This window comes from Echinops telfairi, unplaced genomic scaffold (assembly GCF_000313985.2).
Source record: "Echinops telfairi isolate 266 unplaced genomic scaffold, ASM31398v2 ScPeMD7_3533;HRSCAF=4204_1, whole genome shotgun sequence".
Taxonomy (NCBI): Eukaryota; Metazoa; Chordata; class Mammalia; order Afrosoricida; family Tenrecidae; genus Echinops; species Echinops telfairi.
The window spans coordinates 20,534,998-20,557,831 of NW_022107432.1; the positions used below are offsets into that span (position 1 = coordinate 20,534,998).

Here is a 22,834-nt window from a genome sequence, read left to right on the forward strand (position 1 = left end):
CTTTTTCTCCCATGGAGGAGCTGGCAGTGCCCAACCCCCAGCGCCACCACAGCTCACGCTGAGTAATTTTCCAAAGCCTTAGCGAATAGGCACTTCCCTTCCACCTCATTTGCATGAAGCCCTTTGTTCTTGGAGCCTATGATATTTCTTATTCACAGAACAATCTTATGATTTTCCCATCACAATGCTGACTGGGGGTGGGAGGAAGGGGCGTGGTTGCAGTGAATGTTTGTTAACAAGCGAAACAGGGCTTACAGACCTTCAACAATGTTAGGGTAACATTGTGTGCGTTTGTGATCCAAGGTGATTAACAGCAATAGGAAGTGAACAGTAACTTCCGCTCACAAATCCCATAGTACCAATCAGACAGCCCCGCCCGGCCCGGCCCTGCCCAACCCAGCCCAGCCCGGCCCTGCCCAGCAATGGTTAAAAGTCTCACCTGCCTGGCTCTTCTTACTGAGAGTGGAAGGCCAGAGGCAGAAGTCAGAAGTGGCAGTATCATCATCTGTAAAATGAGGGGATGAGTTCTAAGGTCCCTTTGGGCTCTAGGTTCTAAGACCATGAATTCCAAGGTGGGAGGGGGGGCGGGAGGGTGGGAATCGGGTGTGGTGGTGGGGTGGGCGGAGGTAGGCAGATACACTCCCCTCCCTCAGAAGGCCTTTCCCAGCAGGGGTGAGAAGCTGGAGAGGGGCTGGCAATACCAGAAGCTAACACTTGCAAGATGACACGTGAAAACTAGCACCGCCTAGGCGGCGGCAACTCTCTGCTTTTCATAACTCCTTCCACCCTCCCCTGGCCTGTACAACAGCCCTCCCAGAGAAGCAGTGCTGATAAGATCAAGTTTAAAAACCTCAAGTGGTTCTGGAGCCACGGAGGCCAGCTGGAACCCCCACCCCCGCCTCCCAGCCCCCAAATGCTACCCTGGGACGACAGTCTTCTTAAACCCAAACGACCATTCAATTCCACTCGTGGCCATGTCTGTATTGAACATTCATCTTTCAAGGTCTATCTCTATGGGACCGAATGGACAGCAGCCTTGAATTTATGTTAATGGGGTGGGGGGTGGGGTGGGGGGAACCATTGCAGAAAAGAAGGCGAGGATGCACACCCAACTCGGAGACTACAACCAGGATCAATGACTGAGCCATGTAGCAAAGGCCACGTGTCTGCTCGGCTGTCTAGTAGAGTCTCCAACAACATTTAAAATTCTCTTTTTAAAAAAAAAGAGAAATCAATGGATAACCCCCTGGGCCCCTCCCCCAGTCCACCCCATCCGCAAGGTAGGAAGCCATGTGAGCAGGAAGGACAGGGGAGCAGATCAGCTGTAGCGGGTCCCATGCGTCATGCTTCCCCGCGGCTGTACCCCACGCAGGCACCGAGCACAGGCTGCAGAGGTTCCCCAGCTGGCCTTTCCACGCGGAGCATCAAGGGGAACCCGGGCTGGCAGAGCTCAGAGTTACAGGCGGGCCACTTCTCGGTGGATTCAGGTCAATGCTCAGCTCACGTGAAAGGAGCCAGAATAAATGAGCGATTTAAACACAGGAAAGAAGTTACACTTAAAAACGTCCACATGTGCCCCCTACAGAAGCAGAGTTCACGCAGACAGGCATGTGAATCGAGGAAAGAAAGAAAAAATGCTTCTCGTGTACTTAAAATATACTGTAGTAATAATTAGAATTCCATATGGTTTCACTTATTTTGATGCCGAAGCCTCATTAAAGCCCTTAATATGGGGCCCTGCCTGTAAACTCTAATACGCTTTTGAATTTATCCCCCCTCGACCTTCTTCTCTATTTTACCTGAGACATTGTGCTGATGTTTTTATTACCCGCAGCATGCCAGGATCGCTGTACCTTTTGGGTTTATAGACGCTGGCTAACACAAATTGACATTCATATTTCAATTAATGAGCTCCGGTTGTGGTTTATAGAAAACAATACAACGGATTTCCTCGGTTTACAGTACTTTTAACCAAGCACCCTAGTCAGCAGGGACTGTAATGTCTTGGGCAGAGAGTGCTAACAGAGACTTTAAAGGGATTATAGTGTGATTTTTAGAGCTTACAAACAATGCAATTGTCTGGGATTTGATGAGTCATTATTTGAAGTTCCCAAGAAATGTTTATGAAGCACATCACAATGTGTTCTGTATGAACAAAGAGTAAAACTTACTGTTGGTAGATTCTGGGCCTCATAGCCCATGGTGGGGAGGCAGGAGATCCCTACACTTCAAAAGAGAGACTATCAACCCCTTCCAAGTCTCAGGCTTCTATAATGACCATTGTTGCTGGGGGCTAGCAAGTCGGTTCCAGTTCCGACTCACAGCACCCCTGTGGGGAGAGAAAGATGCCTTGCGGGGGAGGGGGGGGCGGGCCTGGGTCATCCTCATCATTATTGTTCTGTGTGAGCCCACTGTGGTGGAAGCAATAACAGAATCACGTCAAAGTTCTCTCATTCTGTGGGGCTGCATCTCTACTTCCCATCTCTGTTGGCTACATAAACGTGGGTTTTGTTTCACACCCTATTCTTGGGTGATTTGAGTCTTTGTGTCCTAAAGAATGCATACCTTGTGTGGTGAACACATTAAAGACACATGCCATGTAAACATGTCCACACACAACTGGCTAGTCTATCAACTGAACCAGGGAACCAACCCCACTGCTATCAAGTGGACGCCGACTCAAGGTGACTCTGCAGGACAGGGTAGAACTGCCCCAGTGAGTTTCTAAGACTATAACCGTTGACAGGAGTAGAAAATCCTACCTTGCCCCCTAAGGAGTGGTGGGTGGTTTCAAACTGCTGACCTTGCAGTTAGCAACCCAATGCCTAACCACCATGCCACTCAGGCCCCCCTTTAAGTCTATCAACTACAGAAAACTTGAATTCTACTTATTAAAAGAGTTCTGGAGAGTTCTAAAAGTGCCGTGACCCCAAATCTCACACTGTAATTGCGGAACCAAAACCCAGCAACTGCCCCAGCCTGGGCCCTGAAGCCTCAGAGGCCCACAGAGTCTTTGACAGCTCCTGGCGTTGGCTCAACAAGCTGGCTTGAATGCCTTTAGAAAGCAGCCGGAACCACCTTCTCAAACCCTCTCTTGAGGTTGCTGGCTGTGTGCTTTCCATGAACAAAATGCATTAAGCTGTGCTAAGCAATGAAGTCAGCGGGAAGTTGAGGGGTGTCCAGTCACCGCTGGATAACTGAGTCTCAGGAGTCTCTGCTTGATGTGCGTCTACACCGCAGGGGCACCTGGAGGGACTGCTGGCAGTGCCTTGAAGCCTATGCTTCTAGCCTCCTCCTCGGCTCCACTAGGGGGGCAAGACACACAGTTGGGGGCAGTTGGGATGGGCTGGGTGGCACGTGTTCTCTCTGGTATAGTGAAGGAAGCATGGACACATGTGGAAGAGACCACACTACAGAGGAGATTTGTCACAAGCAAAGGACTTCAACACTGTGCACTTGTGGTGTTTTAGCCGGCTACCACTGACTCTCCTCTGCTGGTTGGCGTCCTTGACAGAGACGTCCAGAACCCTGATTTACTGCCGAGATGAGGCTACTACTCTAAGCCCCGTTTGACAGGTAAGGCGCGGAGGCCCAGAGAAGGGCAGTCATTGGGTTAAATCTATAAAATCACAGTCAGGACAAGGTAGACCTCTGGCTATTGACCAAAGGAAGGCGATTGTAATTACCCTTAAAGAATTTTGGCAACATGCTGGCCTATGTATCTATCTATCGAACAGCTATAGGCAACATATACCAAATCAAAAGCAACCCAACCAAGCCCTCCGTTATCAAGTCACTTCCGATGCATAGAGGTCCTGTAAGACACGCTCCGCGGGCCCCACTGGGTTTCTAAAACTTCAACCTTGATGGAACGCAGGCAGCCTCCTTGTTCTCCCACAGCGCGACTGATAGTTTCCAACCCCTGACCTTGCAGTTAGCAGCTCAATGGGTAAGCCACTATGCCACCAGGGTTTGTTCTGGGCAATGACTCTAGCTACTACTATAGAAAACATTGAAGCGGATGCTTCTGGTGCCTCAGGATAAGTGTACGGCCTTGGCTTTGAGTCGGCATCCACTCAATGGCAGGGAGTGTGTGTGGGTCTGGCAGACGATTGACAGCTCTTTTAGAGCCTGATGCTGCTTTCATTCTGTGATTAGGCGGACAATTAGTTTGATTGCTCGGGGTATATATAAGACAAATGCAGCCACGGTCAAGGGTTTGGTTCCTTGAGGGCCTACTGGCTTCCTACAGATGCACCTCATTCCAACACTGCTGCTGTCTGCACCCTTAGCTACAGCCAGACAGCCTGCAGAGTAATGCAGCTAGCTGCAGACGCCTGCTCATTGAAGTAGAGGCAGCCAGAACTCATGCTGGCATGCGCAGAGCCCGGTGTGCTATGCGTGTTATGTACGAGCGTAACGTGCAGAATGAAAAGCCATTATACTTCCCCAGAACCGAGCCATGAACGTCAGAGCTTCGGTGGGGCTTCCTAAATGGCACAAGTTATTGCTTCTGCAAATCTCAAACAAAGCCCCAGCGCTCTCTCAGTTCCCTCCCGGCAGTCTTCCTGTGGGGACAGGCAACACGCAAGACATACGCAGAGCTGCTCTCTTTTGGAAGCCAAGAACCTTCTTCCCCTTTCTGGAACATTTTGGCTGTCCCCTTCTCCAACTGCTCTATTAAATAACTTCCTATTTCCCTCCTGTTCCAATAGCATTATTTTCCATATCACTCTGTGGGGCCCTAAGTCACTGCTTCACTGAATTATTAGCTGTTTCTCAGTCTGTTCTCTCCAACTATAGAGTAAGGTTTGGATGGTTAAAAGCCATGATTTATTGTCCTTTCATACCCCTTTCAGAATATAGCATACCGTACCTCTCCACTTAAAATGATACATTTTAAAAAATCACGTGTCTGCCTGGCTGAAATAAATGAGAGGTGACTGAGTCTGAGGGCCAGGGCATCTATCTGTACAGCAGCTGGCACCTTCTGGACACGTCTTTAAAAGGCAGACGTGAAAAGCAGCACGCAGCAATGCTGACATCAAACCTACCACGTCCCTCCAACAACAGCCCACACCCAGAAAACGCGGGAAGACGGATGCTCTTTAAAGAGTGCTCAGAGGGGCCCCCAGCACCATCACCTCCTCACTTGAGCTCACACAGTGGGCAGCGGCTCACAAATAGCAGCTACCACATACACACACACACACCCCAGATATCCCCCAATGGCCACCGCGGACACCCCTTCATTCCCAGCAGCTGCCCTGCTACTGTGTGTGGATCGACACCGGGGAGTCCTGAGGACCAAGGTCTTGCAGGAAGGTTAGCATACCCAGGGCCCCTTGGCATCCCAGCTAGCCACTGCCATGGAGGCCACGAACTTCTTTGGAGTGAGCAGCAAAAGGAATGAAGGCGGCCAGGGAGTGCCGGGGTGGGTGGGAGGGTGGCCTGGTGGTGTAATGGTGGCACATTGGGCTGCTAACTTTGAAGTTAGCAGTTCTAGACCCCCATCCCCTCTGAGGGAGAAAGATGAGGCCTTCTACTCTTCTAAAAGAGTTATAGCCCCAGAATTGACCTGCTGCTGGAAGCCAGTCTGGCTTGGGGTTTGGCTAGCATCAACTGTTAAGTGATCACTCCTCACTGGAAGATGGGCAGCTGGAGCCCACCTGGTGGGTCTAGGAGAGAGGCGGGGTGGTAGGGGGCTGGTGATCTTCTGCAGGTGAAAAATTGCAGCCAAGAGAACCCTATGAGGCAGTGTTTCCCTGTCACACATGGTCGCTGTGAGATGGAATGGACTCCACATCACCCAAGGACAATAGTAAAGATAATGGAGGGCAACATGGGTGCCCTGTCTGAATGCCTGGGTTAGGACAGGGCACCAGCCATCAGCGATCACAGGTGATCTATAGGGAAACAGAAATGGAGGCCTGGCCCCTTGCTGCCGCCGAGTCAACTCTGACTCCTGGATGGAACTGCCCCGTGGGTTCCTGAGCCTGGGGCGCTTTACGGGAGTAGAAAGCCCCTTGTGGTTGCCTAGGAAAATGTGGGGATCCACCTGGAGTCTCTGTAAACCTGCACACGTCTGACGGGAGATGGGCATCCGTGTGCCTGCTACCTTTTCATGGCACGCGGCTGCGAGAGCCTCAAAAGCGGCGTGCGCCAGTCCCTACACGTCAGCAACCATCCCCAAAGGCTGGGCTGAGCAGCAGTGGAGGGGCCAGAAAATAAGGCGGCAGCTGTGGCCATTTTCCAGAGTCCTTGAGGGCCGACTTTTCCAGTGTCACACCCCGCAACTCCTCCCGGTGAACTTGGGCCTCAGCCATGACGTATACTCAGACCCGCTCACAGGAGCCTTGCCTCCTCCCTCCCCTCCACGGGGCCAAGGTAAGCCTCCACTTTAAAGTGCCCCGTTGCAGAAGGATGTCCGGGGGAACAGACCCGTATCATAAGCTCCTCCGTAACCACACGTCTTGGGCGTCTAGCTCTATAAACGTTAGTTACCACCCCATGCACTGTAAAGTATAATTGGCCCTGGATTCCCAGATGAGCCTTACAGGACCAGTGGTGTGAGTGGCAAAACAGGGAGGGTAGAGGAAGAATGGGTTGGAAAGAGGGAACCGATTACAAGGAACTATATGTGACCTCCTCCCTGGGGGACAGACAACCGAAAAGTGGGTGAAGGGAGACGTCGGACAGGGCAAGACATGACAAAATACCAATTTATAAACTATCAAGGGCTCATGAGGGAGTGGGGAGTGGGGAGGAAGAGGAAAAATGAGAACCTAATGTCGGGGGTTTAAGTGGAGAGAAAATATTTTGAGAATGATGTACAAATGCGCTTTACACAATTGATGTGTGTATGGATTGCGATAACAGTTGTATGAGCCCCTAATAAAATGTTAAAAAATATTTATAATTGGCTACGATACTGCTTATGGGTCTAAGGATGCTCTGTCTCCAACATACTGAGAAAGCCAGGTAAGCACAAAGACCCGCGCATCCTGCTTTGGGCTCCTACTTGGTCGCAACTACGGCACTGGGGAAAGATGGGGTGCTTAATAAAATCCCATGAAACAGATGGAGAATCACTCGCATATTCTCAAGCAAGCAACGTGACAGGGGCACCAAAACGTACCCGGTAAACATTATCCGAAGGTCAACTTTGAACCGGAGGGAAAACACTACCTTGCATCCTCCACGCTGTTTTAAGAAAGTTTTACATCAAGTTTCTTATCTCTGCCCCTCACCACTACCACTCTCTCTCCTCACATTAAAATCACCCATTTCCCATCACTGCCTTCATTCTCTTCTCGTTTCATGAAACTGCCGTTAGAAAAACAGGCCATAATACCAGGAAGACATGGCAGGCTTCACGCCGGCAGACACCGAAATGGAGGAGAAAGCAGCAAACTGGGAATCAATTCTTTCTTTATGATCATGAAGGGTCAGGCGAGCCTATCCCAGCGCTCTGCGAAGGAGAAAGCGCCTCACGTCTCCAGTATAAATATTTGTTTTCCACGTGGTAATGGATTGTACTTTTCCGCTGCACACTCACCTATCCTGAAAGAGCAGCTGGTCCAATGGTGAGGAAAGTATGCTAGGCCGAAGGAGATGGGGCGGGCCTGGCAATTTTCAGAAACTTCAACCATTCCCCAAACCCACCCAATGGTTGAGGATATTATTGGGAATCGTGAATTTCCTTTTGCTGACGGGAAAGGGGGCAGGCCTCAGTAGAAGTGTGAGTGTGTGTACGTACAGAGGGAGGGAGGGAGGGGAGGAGAGGCCACAGGAGCCCAAGAGGCAGGGGCGGGGAGGGAAGAAAGGACGAGATCTTCTTGCTGGGCCTTGATGGAGAACGCTTTTAAACGCTGGGAAGGGTGGCTAGTCTTTGAAACCAGATCTGCTGCAGGAAGGAGGCCAGCACCCAGGACACGGTGTCTTTCAGAAGGGGCCACCCACGGAGCCGTGGCAGCCACAGGACGGCTCTGTCACATCCTGAAGCCATTTCCAGCCCCGGCACATCTCTGCGCTCCCATTTAGAGAGGATGGGCTCTATTGGGAGCGCACATATGGAAACACTTTCTGAGGATCAGTTTCCATGAAATTCCTAATGAGCCAAGCGGCTTCAGATGTGGTCACGTTCCTCCGATGAGCCAGAGGGGGGGCCGGGGGGTGGGGGGGGGGAGAAAGCAGGAAAAAAGGAGGGTGGGGGGAGGAAAAAGGGACAAATTCACCCTTTCAGACCTTATTTCGGTTTCAGAAAAATTTAAAACCACTAATGACTTCTGGCTACCAGAACATGGGGCTGAAATTGAGAGAGGGGTACCTGGGTGGGGGTGGGGAGGGGGGGAAGCTTCAAGGCTGTATAGTCTTCCCCTCCAAAACACAACAGCATCTCTACAATCATCTCATCACAAATCAGGAAGCGGCCTTCCTGCGATGGCATCTGCCCGGAGTGGCATAATTAATTTTCTGAGTGCGGTGCGCAGACGCGTGGGGGCGGGGAGGGGGAGGAAGCTGAGGCTCGAGGACCAGCTCTTATTTGATAACATATGTGGTCAATTAAGATTATTTTAGAAATTGCAACTAAATGATAAATTGTTCCTAAGTAAATCTTTTAAAAAAAAAAAAAAGCCTGGATTTTGAGGAGATGGCCTGGCATTTCCCCGTGACCTGTGTTGGGGGGATGTGCACTCTATTGAAAGCAGAAGTCTATGAACTAGCTGATGAGATGTTAGGCATGAGACCAGCATTGGTCGGGTTCCCCATGAAGCAAGGTAAGCACGGGCTGACTTGTGCCTACTTACTGATCTGGCGTGAACCATTTTGCATTTTTTTCACCCCAGCCAAGATTCTGTGTCCAGGTCTGGCTGGCATCTGCCTCTCTCCCAACCCCCAACCCCATAGCCCCTTCCTAACAAATTCAAAGCCCTCTGACAAATATAGCAGTCCCTGGCAGAGAGGAAGTATCCCATGGGCAAGGGGCAACCCATACCTTGCTTATTGGGCACTCCGCCCCTAGGTTAGACCCCAAAGCCTAGCCCATAGGAAGGCATGGGATACAAGAGAGCAACAAATGGGAGAGGGGGGGTTTAAAGAGGGATTTTTTTTTAATATCAACTCACATCTTAAATAATATTTTAAAACATGTTTATAGAAAACCAAAGAGTTATAGGATGGAATGTGATGTAGGACTCACGTGAATTGTAAGATAAAGCAGCTGACTTGGAAATATTCTCTTTGGCAGAGCGCAGGGTGGGTCTATACCAGTCATGAGGGAGCAGTTGGGTAAAGCCTTACGTCTCCTCGGCCCTCTGGGGTCCTCCGGTGGGGAAATCGGAACAGCGTGTCTTTCGAGCTTGGTAGCGCGCCTAAACCCACTGTGCAGGAATGCGCGGACTCTGACTTGCTCAATGCTGATGGGCCGGCACCCAGCGTTGGCTATTGCTCCACCACCCAGTCTTTGTTTCTCCCCAACCATACGAATCCTGTCAGTGATTCCATAGCCCGCCTCCCAGCAAAGATCTGCCAAGAGGAAAGACAGGCTAACCCAACGACGGAGACGAGAAGGCTCAGGTCTACCAGCGAGAGTGTAGTCAATGGCCCCAAACCCACCCACATTCTAAATAAGGGGCTTCCGCGCAAAAAAAAAGGGGGGGGATATTTCCTTGGGGTTACTGATGGCCATCTCCTCTACGGTACAGGGCCGCTGTGTCCTTTGTCTGTGAACTTTTAACAGACTGGTCAGGGTTGAACGGCAATGATGAAGGGGGTTCTGACCAATGGGCAAAGTCAACCATGGGAAGGGATGTGAGGCTGGGATGGAGGCAGAATGGGGAGTCTGAGTGGTGGTGCCACGATTTGACACACTTGCACCAACCCCAGAATTCTGGTATTGTCTTGATCACTGGCGATCCGTGGGCTCTCGAGCACCGGATGTTTTATATGTCTTGGGGTATTTCAGGTAGAGAAGGCTCAGGTTAGTAGAAACTGACAAATGTACAGCACCAAGAACCAAAAAAGCTCACTGCCATCATCGATTCTGACTCAGTGATCCCTCTGTGGGTCTGGAAATCTCTAGGGGAGTAGAAAGCCTCATCTTTCTCCCGCAGAGCAGCTGGCTGTTCTGAACTGTTGACCTCGTGGTTAGCAGCCCAATGTGTATGTGACCCACTCCACCAGGGCTCCTGCTACGCAGTGGACAGAGACCATCTAGAGCACCAAAGGACTCTCCTTCTCACTGAAACCACTTGCACTCACAGGGGCAGAGCAGAGGAAAACGGAGAAGACACACCCTGGCTAGAAAACGCGTAAGTTGGAAATCAGAATTCTGAAACTTCTGGTTCCCCTCTCAGGTCCAGTTCCCCATCCAACCAAACTCTTCTATGGGAAACCCTGTCTGTGATGAGAGGTGTCTACTTCAGGATGCAAAGGCAGTCAACGAAAGTGGGTGATCAGCACAGCGACCACGTCCCACCAGCCCTGAATGCGCTCCTGTGTTCAGATACCGCTTGAATTCGCTTCTTGTAAGAAGGAATAGATCTATGCCTCTAGCTCTTGCACCAATCCAGTTGCAGACTCCCCTTATAACTCTGGACCAGCGATCAGAAAAGCGCAGCACTGATCCAGATGATGGGCCCTGGGGGGAAGGAAGAGTCAGCTCCCGATCATGGCTGTCTCTGAGGCAGTATCACTTAAAACCCAGCGAGCCTGGGTCACAGCTTTTGCCCCAGTATGATTCCCCTCAGATAGTCGTGAGAGACTTAGAGTTTGGGCATGACACAATCACCCCGAGACCCTCTTGGACCTCCAAGCGTTGTCATTCAAACTCCCCAGTGGCTCCAAGCCCAGAACGTGCACCAAGTTCCCAGAATGCAAAGTGCTATCGACACTAAGTCAGCTCCCAGAAGTAAAGCGCTCCCAGGCTAAACACAGCCAGCCTGATCTAGGATCAAAGCCACAAACTACATCCTTTCAAGACCTAGCCTCAAGACCCCCAACACGTACACACCCCGCCCCCGCCACCCTCTCTCTCTCCTCCATCAAATAGATCCACTTACCTGCTCCCCAGGGTAGGCCTGGGTAGAGCCCAGGATTAGTTCCTGCCCAGGAAAAATTATCTAAGAGGCTACCTGGTTGTGACGGAAGTGGCCTTAGAAGCAAGATCTACTCTTGTTTGTGCATTGGATCTTCTGCCCGGATGGCTTATCTGGGTTCCTGAGTTCTTGTCGTGAACAACTTTCTGGTTCCTGGGGATTTCCTTGCCACGATGCCTACCTGGCCTGCTGTGTGCTCTTTCCCCGGGCGTGTGTTCGTTTCTAGGTCTATGTATTAGGCAGACAACAAAAACGCACTGGAACGGCAATCTTGCCCCAACTTAACCTTGCCAGTCTTGTTTCTCGTGCTACTTCTTAGCAAACCCTACGTTCCGGCCAAACTGGACCCATTTTCATCCTGGTCTGGGCTCCCTTACCTTCCTGCCTCGGGGTCCAGCCTGCCTTCAGTCCCTTGTGTCTTACATCCCTACCCTGTATCTCAGTCTCTCAGAAATTCTGAGCAGGCTTCCAAAGCTTTCTCACAATCCCCCTCCTCTTATGTTCGCCTGTAGTCATTTTCCTACTTCTGTGTGTACCCTTCTGCTCGCAGACATCTCTTGGAAGTGTTCAGAGGGAAGAGCGATCCCCTTCCCAACTATATCAAGTCTATGTGATGATGCCCAAGAAGTGTTTGAATATGAGTGTGAGGAGCGAGTGATGGCAATGGATCGGGTTTGACCTAAATCTTTATCTCTTCAGTACTTTCTGCTTCTGCTGGTCTCCCGCCAACTGCCTCACTTGATCACTTGGATCTCCTCTATCTGGACCCAGAGGGCTCAGCTTCGTTCCAGATCCACACTTCTGCCCAGACACCCCCATCCCCACCCCCACCCCACCCCAGTTTGGGGCACCTCTTTTGTTCTATCCTGTGTCCCTGACTTGCGCGGCACCCTTACAAAACTGAACTAAAGGGTTTGTCATTTTTTCCAGTCCCACATCAACATTGACTCTCAAAAAATAATTACATAGAAATACACAAACGCCCAGACGTATTGCTCTCTTAATTTCCTGTTTGTCCCCACGCATTCTGACCTGACTTTCCCAAGAGGCCTGTGAGGAGGGCAGGGCGGGTGCCAACGGTCGGTGGAGCGAACTCAAAGGAGGAAGAGGGCACCATCTGCCAGGGACACGACTAACCAGTGGCAGCACCAACATGAAACAGTGGCTCTTGTTCATCTGGGTCCCATGAGACTTGCCTCGCTGGCAATCAAAGTCCTGACAGGGGGTACGAACTCCAGACCAACAAACCTACTGCCTTTGAGTCACTGTTGATTGACAGGGATCCTCCGACAGGGCAGGGCAGACCTGCCCCCTGGGGGTTCCTAAGCCTGTAACTGTACAGGAGTAGAAAGCCTCATCTTTCTCCCAGAGTGGCGCCGAACTGCTGACCTTTCAGTTAGCAGCCCAGTGTTCTTTAAAAACCAGGGGCATTGCAATCGGTGGCTTTAAAGCAATGATTGGCATGCCTTCTCACTGGCTCTGTTCAGTTCTAACAGTATCAGAAAACCAAAGGCCTTTCTCTTTTTTAAAGAGCTTAGCTTACAAGTGACATACTAGAAATGAAATTTATCTTCATTTTTCTCTTCCTTTATTGCTAGGATTTCGCCTAAAACCATGCCCAAGAGCCCGCGCATTATCCCAAGACAATGCCCCCTATGTAACTTCTGAATCCAAATGTAGTAACTCGTTTTCTGACAGGCTCAGAGTTCTTCCACTCAAGCCTTGCACACGGAATTAACTCAAAACTTCTGCAAGGAAAACGGCCCTCTTAGAGTTTGATTTGGCATTAGTTTCAAAGAGCTGTTTGGATATTTTAGAATATGTAGAATTTCCCTTTGATTGAAACCTCTCTTTTTTTAACAAAGGACAAGAGATGATTTCTCATCTGAGTGATTTAAACAAAAACAAATACCACTTAGTTACATAGAGCTTTGTTCTCAAAAAAAATTTTTTTTTGAGAGTGAGAAATCAAACCTTACAAACTGTTAAGCATTTGGCAAAATCCTTCAAACAGTCAAAGCCAAATAGTGAAATTTTCCTTGTTGTCAGGAGATAAACAAATATTAGAGCAAATGGGGGCAGCGGGGTGGGGAGTGGGACCCCCTTTCACTTTCGACTCCACTTGCTAGCATTCTCTGCCCGACACCCCCGCCCCAGCCCTCCAGAGGGGTTTCATCCCCAATGTTTATTTCTGGTGCTAGACTAATAAACTCCCCACAAATGGACATTTTCAACATCTGCTTGTGGCTTCTCCCAGGCTCCTTGTATTTCTCTGGGACATGGAGCTGTCTGCGTACCAAGTGTAAACAGACATACCTAATTATGGATTAAGGTGTCTGAGAAGAGCTACTTGTTTGGAAGGCCAAAAAGAAAGAAAGAAAAGAAAATAATAATAATAAGAAGGTGGGTCTGGCTTGCTCTGTCAGCTGTCGGGCAAAGCACATGCAGAGAAGCAGTAAGAGCTGTCTCAATTGCGGAAGTCGGTCTCCACCGGCCACAAAGACAAAAGCTAAGGCCTACGTTTCCCAGGGCTGGGGATCATGCCCACTAGGTGCAATTCCGGCGTAGACCACAACAGGAGGAGCCTGCCCTGCCCAGAGACAGTGCCACTACCGAGCCAGGGCAGCACCTTCTCAGTCCCTTTACAAGAGGCCTTACTCTTTAGGATGAAAAGAGACAATGGGCCGGGGGGAGCTCAGGGGTAGCCTTCTTTTCTTCAAATCACAATGATGGTATAAAACCACTAACAACATGTCAGTGGATGTTTAGGAATGTAGCGGGAGGAGACGATTCCAGAACACTGGGTGCTGATCTAACAGTCGGGGAAGTAGGCTGTGGTCTCGGCACCGTTCCCTACCGAGCGCAGTAAGGGTGGTACAGGCCCTGCCCCTGTTTGAGCAAAATGATGTATTTGACTTAACTGTCCTTAATTTTCCAATCTCAGATTCTGGCCCTGCACCATGTTTGGCAACCCTGAGACAGCCAAAAGTACTTCCACAGATGCATATAAAAAAAGATTTATATGCCCAATATGCATAAAGGTGCTCTCTCTAGATCTAAAATGGCAATTAGGAAATTTTAGAATCGTTTTCCACAAAATAAAAAAATATACATTTAAAACAATGATTAACAACAGCTGGTAACATAAATTAAGGAAATAATAGTTTTATAAAGAAAATCTGTTCTCATTAGATTTAACAGTGGAGTGGTAAAACTAACTTGAGGCTCACACCTTCCATGAGACATGGGACATACGAGGGATTCTCTTTTCATTATAGATTCCCCTTGCAAACTGTGTGGATGTGAACTATCCGAAGCTGAGGACGAATCCTGTAAGGCAAAATCTGTTGTCATGCCTAATTTAAGTGGTGTCTTGAAGGTTTCTAACCCCCACAGAACAACAAACAGCATGTGAGTCATAAACAGTAAGGAGCAGCAGCCCTGGTGGCTTGGTGGGCCCCACCCGCCGAGCTGCGAAGGCAAGATCCACAGTTGAGAGAAAGATGAGATTTCCCCTCCCATAAAGATCTAGCATCTCGGAAACCCACAGGGGCAGTTCTACTCTGTCCTACAGGGGCACTCGGAGTTAGAGTAGACCTAACAGCAGTGAGGGGGTAAATGACGTATACTGAAAGATGGGTAAAAATAGTATACTTTGGAGAGCTAACATGTTGTTACTGTGGGCGTGAACTTCCAGGAAAAATCAGGAGGGACTTGCTCCACCATCGTTGCGGGTGGGGACCTGGGTGGGTTTTACTTTGCCTGGGGTCCTTTGCCCTGCATCAAACATAAACACACACACACACACACACACACACTTTGCCTGGGGTCCTTTGCCCTGCATCAAGCATAAACACACACACACACACACATACACACACACCCAGTAAAGACTTCTGCTGTCCCCAGGTGTAGCCCAGAAGGCCAGTGTGATAGACACCCTTTAGGATGGCACCCAGCAGGAGGTCTGGGGGGAAACATGTCTGTTCTGCTCTGCAGACTTCTGGACAAGGCGGGGTGGGGAGCGCACGTTAGACCTGGGAGTCTGAGCTCTCACGCTGCCACGACTGCACTGCATGGCTCTGAACAATCTCCAACCCTCACTGTTCAGTGATGTTCAGGATGATGATTAAATCTGTATGCCAATAAGTTGTTCTGAGGATTAAGTGAGAAAATGCCTGCTAACGTGTTACCTGTATTTGCGAATGGGGGAAGACCTAGTTTAGGGGTGACATTCAGCTACCTCTTATCTAATGTCATTGTCCGGTTGTCTCGGAGTCCTGGCCATCCTACAGGACAGAAGAGAACTCTCTGTAGGATTTCTGAGGCTAAATTCTTCATGAAAATGGACAGCTACAGGGTTCTGAATGCCCACTTTTTGGTTAGCAGCTGAGTGCCCCCAAGGTGCCTGTTCCTCCTTGATAAATTGGGCACGTTTGACTTTCTTTTAGGGCCCTTGACCAGCATCCAGCATGAGCATAGGCTACTTGTTGTTGTTGTTGTTGTTGTGGGGTACAGTTAAGATGTGTCTGTCTCACAGCAACCCTGTGTACAACAGAACGGACTGCCTCCTGGGGCTGAGCCATCCCCCAAATTGTTCTGATTGGACCCATTGTCGGAACTACTGTATCAGTCCTCTTGTGGGAGTCTCTCTATTGCTTGGCCGCCCCTCTGCTTTAGCAAGCATGATCGCCCTGCTCCAGGGATTGGTCTCTCCCAATAACATGTGCAAAGTACATTTTATCAAGGACTAAAACTGGGGGAAAAATTCGAGCCCACAACTGTTGAGTTGATTGTAACTCACAGGAACCCGGCATAGGATTCCCATGACTGCAAATCTTTACAAGAGCAGAGAGCCTCATGGTACACCAGAGATGCTGCTGGTGAGATCCAACCTCCCATCTCGCATAACCCACGACAAGTTTCCTTTTACTGGGGACACACGGCAAACCATACTCACTGCCACTGAGTCAAAAACAACAACTAACAACCCTGTAGGCTAACGGTTCGCTACCTTCCTCATGCCGTGACCCTTTCATACAGGTCCTCATGAGGTGGTGACCCCCCCCAACCATCACATTATTGTCGCTGCTACGTCATCACTGTCATTTTGCTCCTGTGATGAATCGGGCAACCCCTGTGAAAGGGTCGTTCGACCCCCAAAGGGGCCGCGACCCACAGGTTGAGAACTGCTGTTGAAGGACAAGGTAGAACTGCTCTTGTGGGCTTCCAAGATTGTAAGACTGTAACTCTTGGGGGCTTTGTTTTTGTTTTCTGAATGTTCAACACACTCAGTGAAGCAAAAGAAGTGTATTTTATAGTGTGCTTGAACTTGTAATCAGAGATTTGTACAAGAGTATTTTTAAAATAGCAAAAGAATAGACACATACAAAAAGTTCAACAATTAATTATGAAATAAAGTATACCTACTGAAAAATATGCAAGCAGAGCAAATATGGAAATGTCAAGTATGTGTTGGTCTTAGGTTACCAATTTTTTTTTCTTTTATGTACTGGGCATTTTAATTTTTTCCCCAAATCGTTTTATTAGGAGCTAATCTAGACATCATACCATTCCATAGTTCAATCGGATCAAGCAGTAGTGTACAATTGCTACCAAAACTGTACCTCTTAATGGGTGTAGAAAGCCCCATCTTTCTCCTTCCTTGTGGCTAGTTGCTTTGAACTGCTGACCTTGAGGTTAGCAGCCAAAGGCATAACCACGATGCCACCAGGACTCCTACTTCTGACTCTTAGCAACCACACGTTCAATTCCTGAGACTGTACACCCTGAAGGGAACAGACATCATTCCCCTGAGCAGCAGCTGGGGAATTTGAACCTCCAACCTTGCACAACCCACTACATATAACCCAGGGCTCCTTTCAGTAGAACTAAGTATTTAGAGTTAGGTCAAGGACTCACTAGGGCACGGGCTAAGTCTTGCTTTACACATGACTTCACCCTGGGACATCAGTCCTTGTTCTTCCCATTGCCTTCTGCAGCTGATTTGTCTTGCGTTGGGACGTGGAGTTCTTGATAGGAAGCCAGGATTGCACCTGGCCCTGGTGTGTTTCAGTTCTTTTTTAGAGTCACTCCATCCTCGGAGAGGGGAAACTGAAGAGATCAAACTCCCCTCCTCCGTCCCCTGCCCCAGATGGCTTCTTCCTGGGGGACCCTTCTGTCCCCTGACCCAGATGGCTTCTTCCTGGGGGACCCTTCCGTCCCCTGCCCCAGATGGCTTCTTCCTGGGGGACCCTTCCGTCCCCTGACCCAGATGGCTTCTTCCTGGGGGACCCTTCCGTTTTCCTCCTGTGTCCTCTGCACCAGCCTGAGTCTCCACTTCTGTGGCTGGCTCTGCCATTTCCATTTGGCCAGCATCTTCCTGAGGCAGCAACTTGACCTGCTCCCAGGGGCCACTTGTCACTTCACTGCACGGGGCCCTGGGTCTCTCTGCATCTGTGTTATTCCATGGGCACTGAACAGACCTACTCACGGATCCTCATTGTACACGTCTCTCTAGTCTTTCCCCTGTTTCCAAATCGACTCAATGGCAGTGAACATGCTCAGCTGTCCTGTGTTGGCTAGAGTAGGCTGACTGTCCACATTTTTAAGTAACAGAAGACTTGGACCTCAAGGTGATTGACTCCCGTGTGCGTTTGGCACCGAGCCTAAACTGGCATTGCTTATTTGATTTTAAATAAATCTGGGAGGAGATTTTTATTGGACGTTCTCAAACTTGTGGTTTGACATTTTTCCTTGGTAGTGATAAGTTGGTAGACAGGATCTCTGATAAGGTTCACTTGGATAAAATAGGTTTGGGGGTGTCTTTTGTTTTTGCTTGTTCTCTTTTAGGTACCTGAAGGGACCCACAGCACATAAGCTGGGCTTAACAAATCCAAAGCCTACCCTTCCCATCCAATACCAGCTTGGAGAATTTGCAAATGGACCGATGCACAGCCACGTGGCTCATTTTCTAGTTTTAAGGTCCTTCAAGCTATGTCTAGTGATCTGTCTCCTTACTTACTTTTGCTATTATTTTTGACTACCACCCAGCAGGGTTGTTTTGAAAACGAACAGACTCGAGGGGACCAAGAGCACGATCAAGTCCAGGCTCCCATCTGATGAGAGAAGGGAAATGAATTACACAGGCCTACAACACCACGAGGGAGAGAGACGGGGCTCCCCACTCCCGTTGAGTTAGACTCTCAGAAACTGCCGCACAGGGGCCCCTCTACCCTGTCCACGGGGTTGTTGTGAGTCGACATCAACTGGATGGCAGTGAGTTTGGCTTTTGGGTTTGGGTACCACCAAGAAAGGAGCCCTGGTGGTGCCTTCAGTGAGCACTGGGCTCCCACCTGCAAGGTCAGGGGTTCAAAACCATCAGCTGCTCCTCGGGAGAAAGATGAGGCTATCTGCTCCTAGAAAGATTTCCAACCTCAGAAAAGCGGTAGGGGTCACTGTGAGTCAGAATTGAATGGATGGCACCGCATCTTAGTACCACAGAGGAGGTGCCCTCATGGGGCAGTGGCTAAGGTCTTGGCAGCCAGGCAGGGGTCAGCTGCTCAAACACACCAGCTGCTCCCTGGGAGGAAGATGTGGGAGTCTGCGCCTGTACGGATTAGCTACAGCTCTGGGAATGCTATGGGGCAGTTCTCTGGACTGTAAGGGCTGGCTCCCTGAAGTAGACCCTGTTCACCCGCTAGAGGCAGCTGGGGTTTCCGCAGGGCTGGGGCACTTCCTAAACCTTAACCACTCACGACCCCCCTTTCACCTGAGAAGTTTGCAACACGGGCAAGCTCTGCCCGGAACACTTCGGGTTCATTGCCAGTTTGAGTATGAGTTCATCTCTGGTCATTGCGCACCCAGAAACCTTTCACGTTTGCCCCACCCCCACCCCCCATTCCGTTATGGGGTCACAACCCACCGTTTAGGCTCCTTCGGCTGAGCTCAGAGGCTTCCTCTTCCCAATAAAACATACCATCTTTCCAGATTGAATGGCGATCTTTGTCTCCTGGGACTCAGTACCTGTCGCTTGTCACTCTCTTTTGGCATGCTCCTCCCATTGCTTTTTAAGAATCGTTCTCTCCGCTGCTATACTCTTCCGAACAAGAAGGGCAGCCAAAGGGGAAGGTTAAGAAAGGAGCCCTTCAAGTACAAAGGAAATGTTTTGAGAATAAGGATGGCAACAAATGTACAAATGTGCTTGACACAATGGATGGATGGATGGATGGAGAGATTGTGATAAGAGCTGTAGGAGCCCCCAATAAAATGATTCTTTTAAAAACAAAATAAAACAAAAAAGAATGGAGCCTTGACATTCAGAAGAAGAACCAACCTGCCTGGCATCCCAGTCCCTCCAGAGGGCTTCCAGAGACTGTGGGGGTCCTGGGTTCACCACTAGGAGATGTGGCTGTCCTTTGACTTGTATCTTCTCAGTCCCTTACATTCCAAGCTCCGTGTCAGCCCATCTGATGCGTTCTATCTAAGATCATTAGGTCATGGGGGGCGGGGGAATGTGTGGCCTGGCTTAGATTTCATGCTCCCTTTCCTTCCACCTCTGCACTTCGGGATCCCAGGAAGAAGGGGAAAGCTCCATCCCGGGAGAGCACGGCTCCCTTCCCTTTTTAATTAGGAATACAAGAAAAATGGTTACCCTTCTTAAGACCTTGAACTAATGTCTAGAGCCCCAAACAGACTCTTGGGGAGGGCGGAGGAGACACTGTTAAAAGATCTGAAAAGGGAGTAATACTATTGAACTTTCTTCTTCAACTTCACCTTGTGCTTATGAGATTCTGCTTAGAACAAGTTCCTCATCCCTTATCAGACCAAATCCATTCCCGTTTAAGGTAGACTCCCATTGCTTAGGCCTCTGTGGGCACCTGAGGCTGGGGACTAACTCCATTCACAGGGAGGACAGGCGGAGGTGTCTAGCCCAGCATGACTTGACACACACCCGGAGGTGAAGGGGATGAGTCGAACACAGAATGCCACTTCAATTGTCAAGAGGAGTCTCCTCATTGAACTTCCCCGTGCTGAAATTTGAAAAGGGGCTACTGGAAATGCTCAATGCACTTGACCGTGAAAACAACCAAACCAAGCATCTTGATTCCCAAACTGGGTTTCTGGTTTGGCATTTTGGAAAACTCGTCTAATAAAATCAATTAATTCTTGAGCCACTTCATTTTGGGGGTGCATGAGAAGCATCCAAACAGTAACTAAAATTATATCGGATGTAGTATTGCTTGTGTTGAAGGAAACCAACAGCTGGGGAAAACGTTACTAACATAGTTTTGATGGTATAAGCAAAACATTTCTCTCTCACTCTTTCTGCAATGGTGAATGTCCCCATCCCCCCTCCTTCCAGTCAAGCGCAAGCCACCAGGGCCCTACCAAGTGACTGCCGTAACCTCCCATCGCATGCCTTCCTCTTTCCCTCTCTTGGAATTCTCCACCAGCATCCCGAATCACTTTTTGAAAAGATAAATCAATCAGGCTATCTCATAAGCCACCTTAAAACTGCCAAAGACTTACCACTGCTCAGGATGGCAAATCCCAATGTCTGGCCCAGGCCAATCGAGGTCCCACATGGCCCCGACCCAACCTATCACTCTGTCTTCATTTTCTCTTCAGCACATTCCAGCCACGGAGGCTGGCTTTCCCCAAACATCCCACATTCTTCTCGCCCACAGGCTCTGGCTAGAGTCCTTGGGTGGCGAAGTCAGTTAATGTGCTTGGCCTGGAAATCCACTTTGAAAAACCCAGCCCTTAAAAACCCTCTGACCATACACGAGGTTACCAAGAGTTAGGATCAATGCGCTGACAACCAAGTTGCCTGGTTTCCCGGGCCTTGTACTACCCTACTCCCACGGTTCGGGATGCCTTCCTTCCCTCCCCCTAATGGCCCAACCCCTTGCTACGAAGATCTCAGCTCAAATGCTTCCGTCTCCACAGATCCCTCTAACTTTACTTTCTCCACAGTACACACCCTGGATAATCATTTTTAATTTTTAATTGTCTTTGTATTAAAACATTTTAGCATGTGATCATAGAACACAATAATGTTTGCTCTGAGTATAACTAATCTCTTTAATATAGAAAGCCTGGCCCCCTGGTCTCTTTTATGGGATTATAAACAGACTTCACCTACTCTTTTGATCTAGTAGCCCTTAGCGTAAAAGAATTGCACTTTCTCCAGGGAGAGATGTCTTCATAATCACTCTCGGGTCAAGAGGAGACAGCACGGGTAAGTTACATACACCCATGCAAGGCGTATGTGGAAAATGTCAATCAAACTGTTCCATTTTCCATTAAATCTGTGCTTCGAGGTCGGCCTCAGGATGTGGCACAGGTGCTGGTACTTCCCGAGGCGCCATCGTACACAGGTTCAGCTGCGGTCAGGTGGGGAGGCAGGAAGCCTAGTTGGCATTTATTAGCCAGGCTTAAGGTGCATCCCCCCAGAAGCAGCCGAAGCACAGGACTAAGGCTCTCTTGGCATCTGCCGTGGTGGTTCCCGTGATGCAGTTCATGAGGTCAACTGCTGCGCCGGTCTTTTTGGTGATTGTGAATGGGTGGAATTGACTTTTCTGCTGTGCTGATTCCTAAATCTTCCTTCTCTGGGAAACAAAAACACACCTACCCTCCTTTCGGGGCCATGACCCAGATTCAGACATTCAAAGTTTTAGGGCGCCTTGGACAAACTCCAACCTAACTAGCTCATTTCCGTAGGAGAGACCCAGGACCCAGAGAAGTGAAGTGGCTGCCCAAGCACTCAAGAAGCGGCTCCCAACTCCAAACTCAGGCGCCGAGTTCAATTCCAGCCGAGTGCAGTCTGCCGCCCAATCTGAATGTCGACCCTTGTGCTCCGGGTGTGAGCCTGGCAAGTATGGTGTCCTGATGCATCAATCAACGCAGCACCGTTTTACAGAGGGACTGCTCTGTGACCGCCTTGCTCCACGTGGCATGCTTCAAAATGGCTTGCGTCCTTCAAGAGGCTCTCTGAGACTTTGTGAAGCTCTTAAGGAAACCTCAGCCATTTCCCCACTCCTAAGTTCAGAGGCGAGAGAGAGGCCTGCCCACTCCTGCAAAGGGTTCTGGTCTCGGGATGGCACAGAGGCAGTCCTACCCTGTCCGACTGGGTCACGAGATGGGTCACTGTGAGTCAGCACCAAACCCCATGGCAGCGGGTTTAGGGCTGGGTTGTTTTTTGTGTGTTGTTTCTTCAGGCCAGAGACTAGCTTTGACTTCTTCGTAAAACTGCCTAGAGGGTCAAACGCTTGGCTCTTCCCGGGATTTTCAGGCACCTCCCCACCATACCCCTTAAGTAGTATCGCCCTAATGGCGTCGTTGGGAGCTCACAGAGTTGGCGTTTTTGCTCCATGCTCCCCGTAAGTCCCACGACACTAGGATCAGTATTGTTCCCCTTTGCCAACGCCTGTTTTTCTTTTCTTTGTGGTTTTGATTCAGCAAGGGTTCTTCCAAATTCTGTATGGGTTTATTGTGACCACATAAATGGGTTTATTATTGAGAGAGCGTGAATCACTGCTCTCCTTGGCACGGCGCAGTGTGTGTTTATTGCCACCATCATGTTTGTTGTTATGAATCCACTAACTATACAGCATTATTACTCATTACAACCGGGAGCTGGCACCGTGGCCGTTTTGGTTGGATGTAGGCTGGTCTTATCCCAGGTGTGCTGAGCTGTAAGCATTTCTAGCCCAGTTGCCTAACGCCACAGG

At 49.5% G+C, this 22,834-nt stretch overlaps 1 protein-coding gene across 2 annotated transcripts in view; it reads right to left on the reverse strand.

The window, feature by feature from the left end:
* The window catches only part of RUNX2 (RUNX family transcription factor 2), a 131,106-nt gene that overhangs the window by 2,415 nt on the left and 105,857 nt on the right, over nt 1–22,834 (reverse strand). Inside the window, exon 5 of one of the 2 annotated variants that reach the window (XM_045294858.1) lies at nt 440–505. The exons of the other annotated variant lie outside the window; for it this stretch is intronic. Within the exon in view, the coding sequence (XP_045150793.1) occupies nt 440–505 (66 nt within the window). The remainder of the gene's footprint in view (nt 1–439; nt 506–22,834) is intronic. 2 annotated transcript variants of the gene reach the window in all.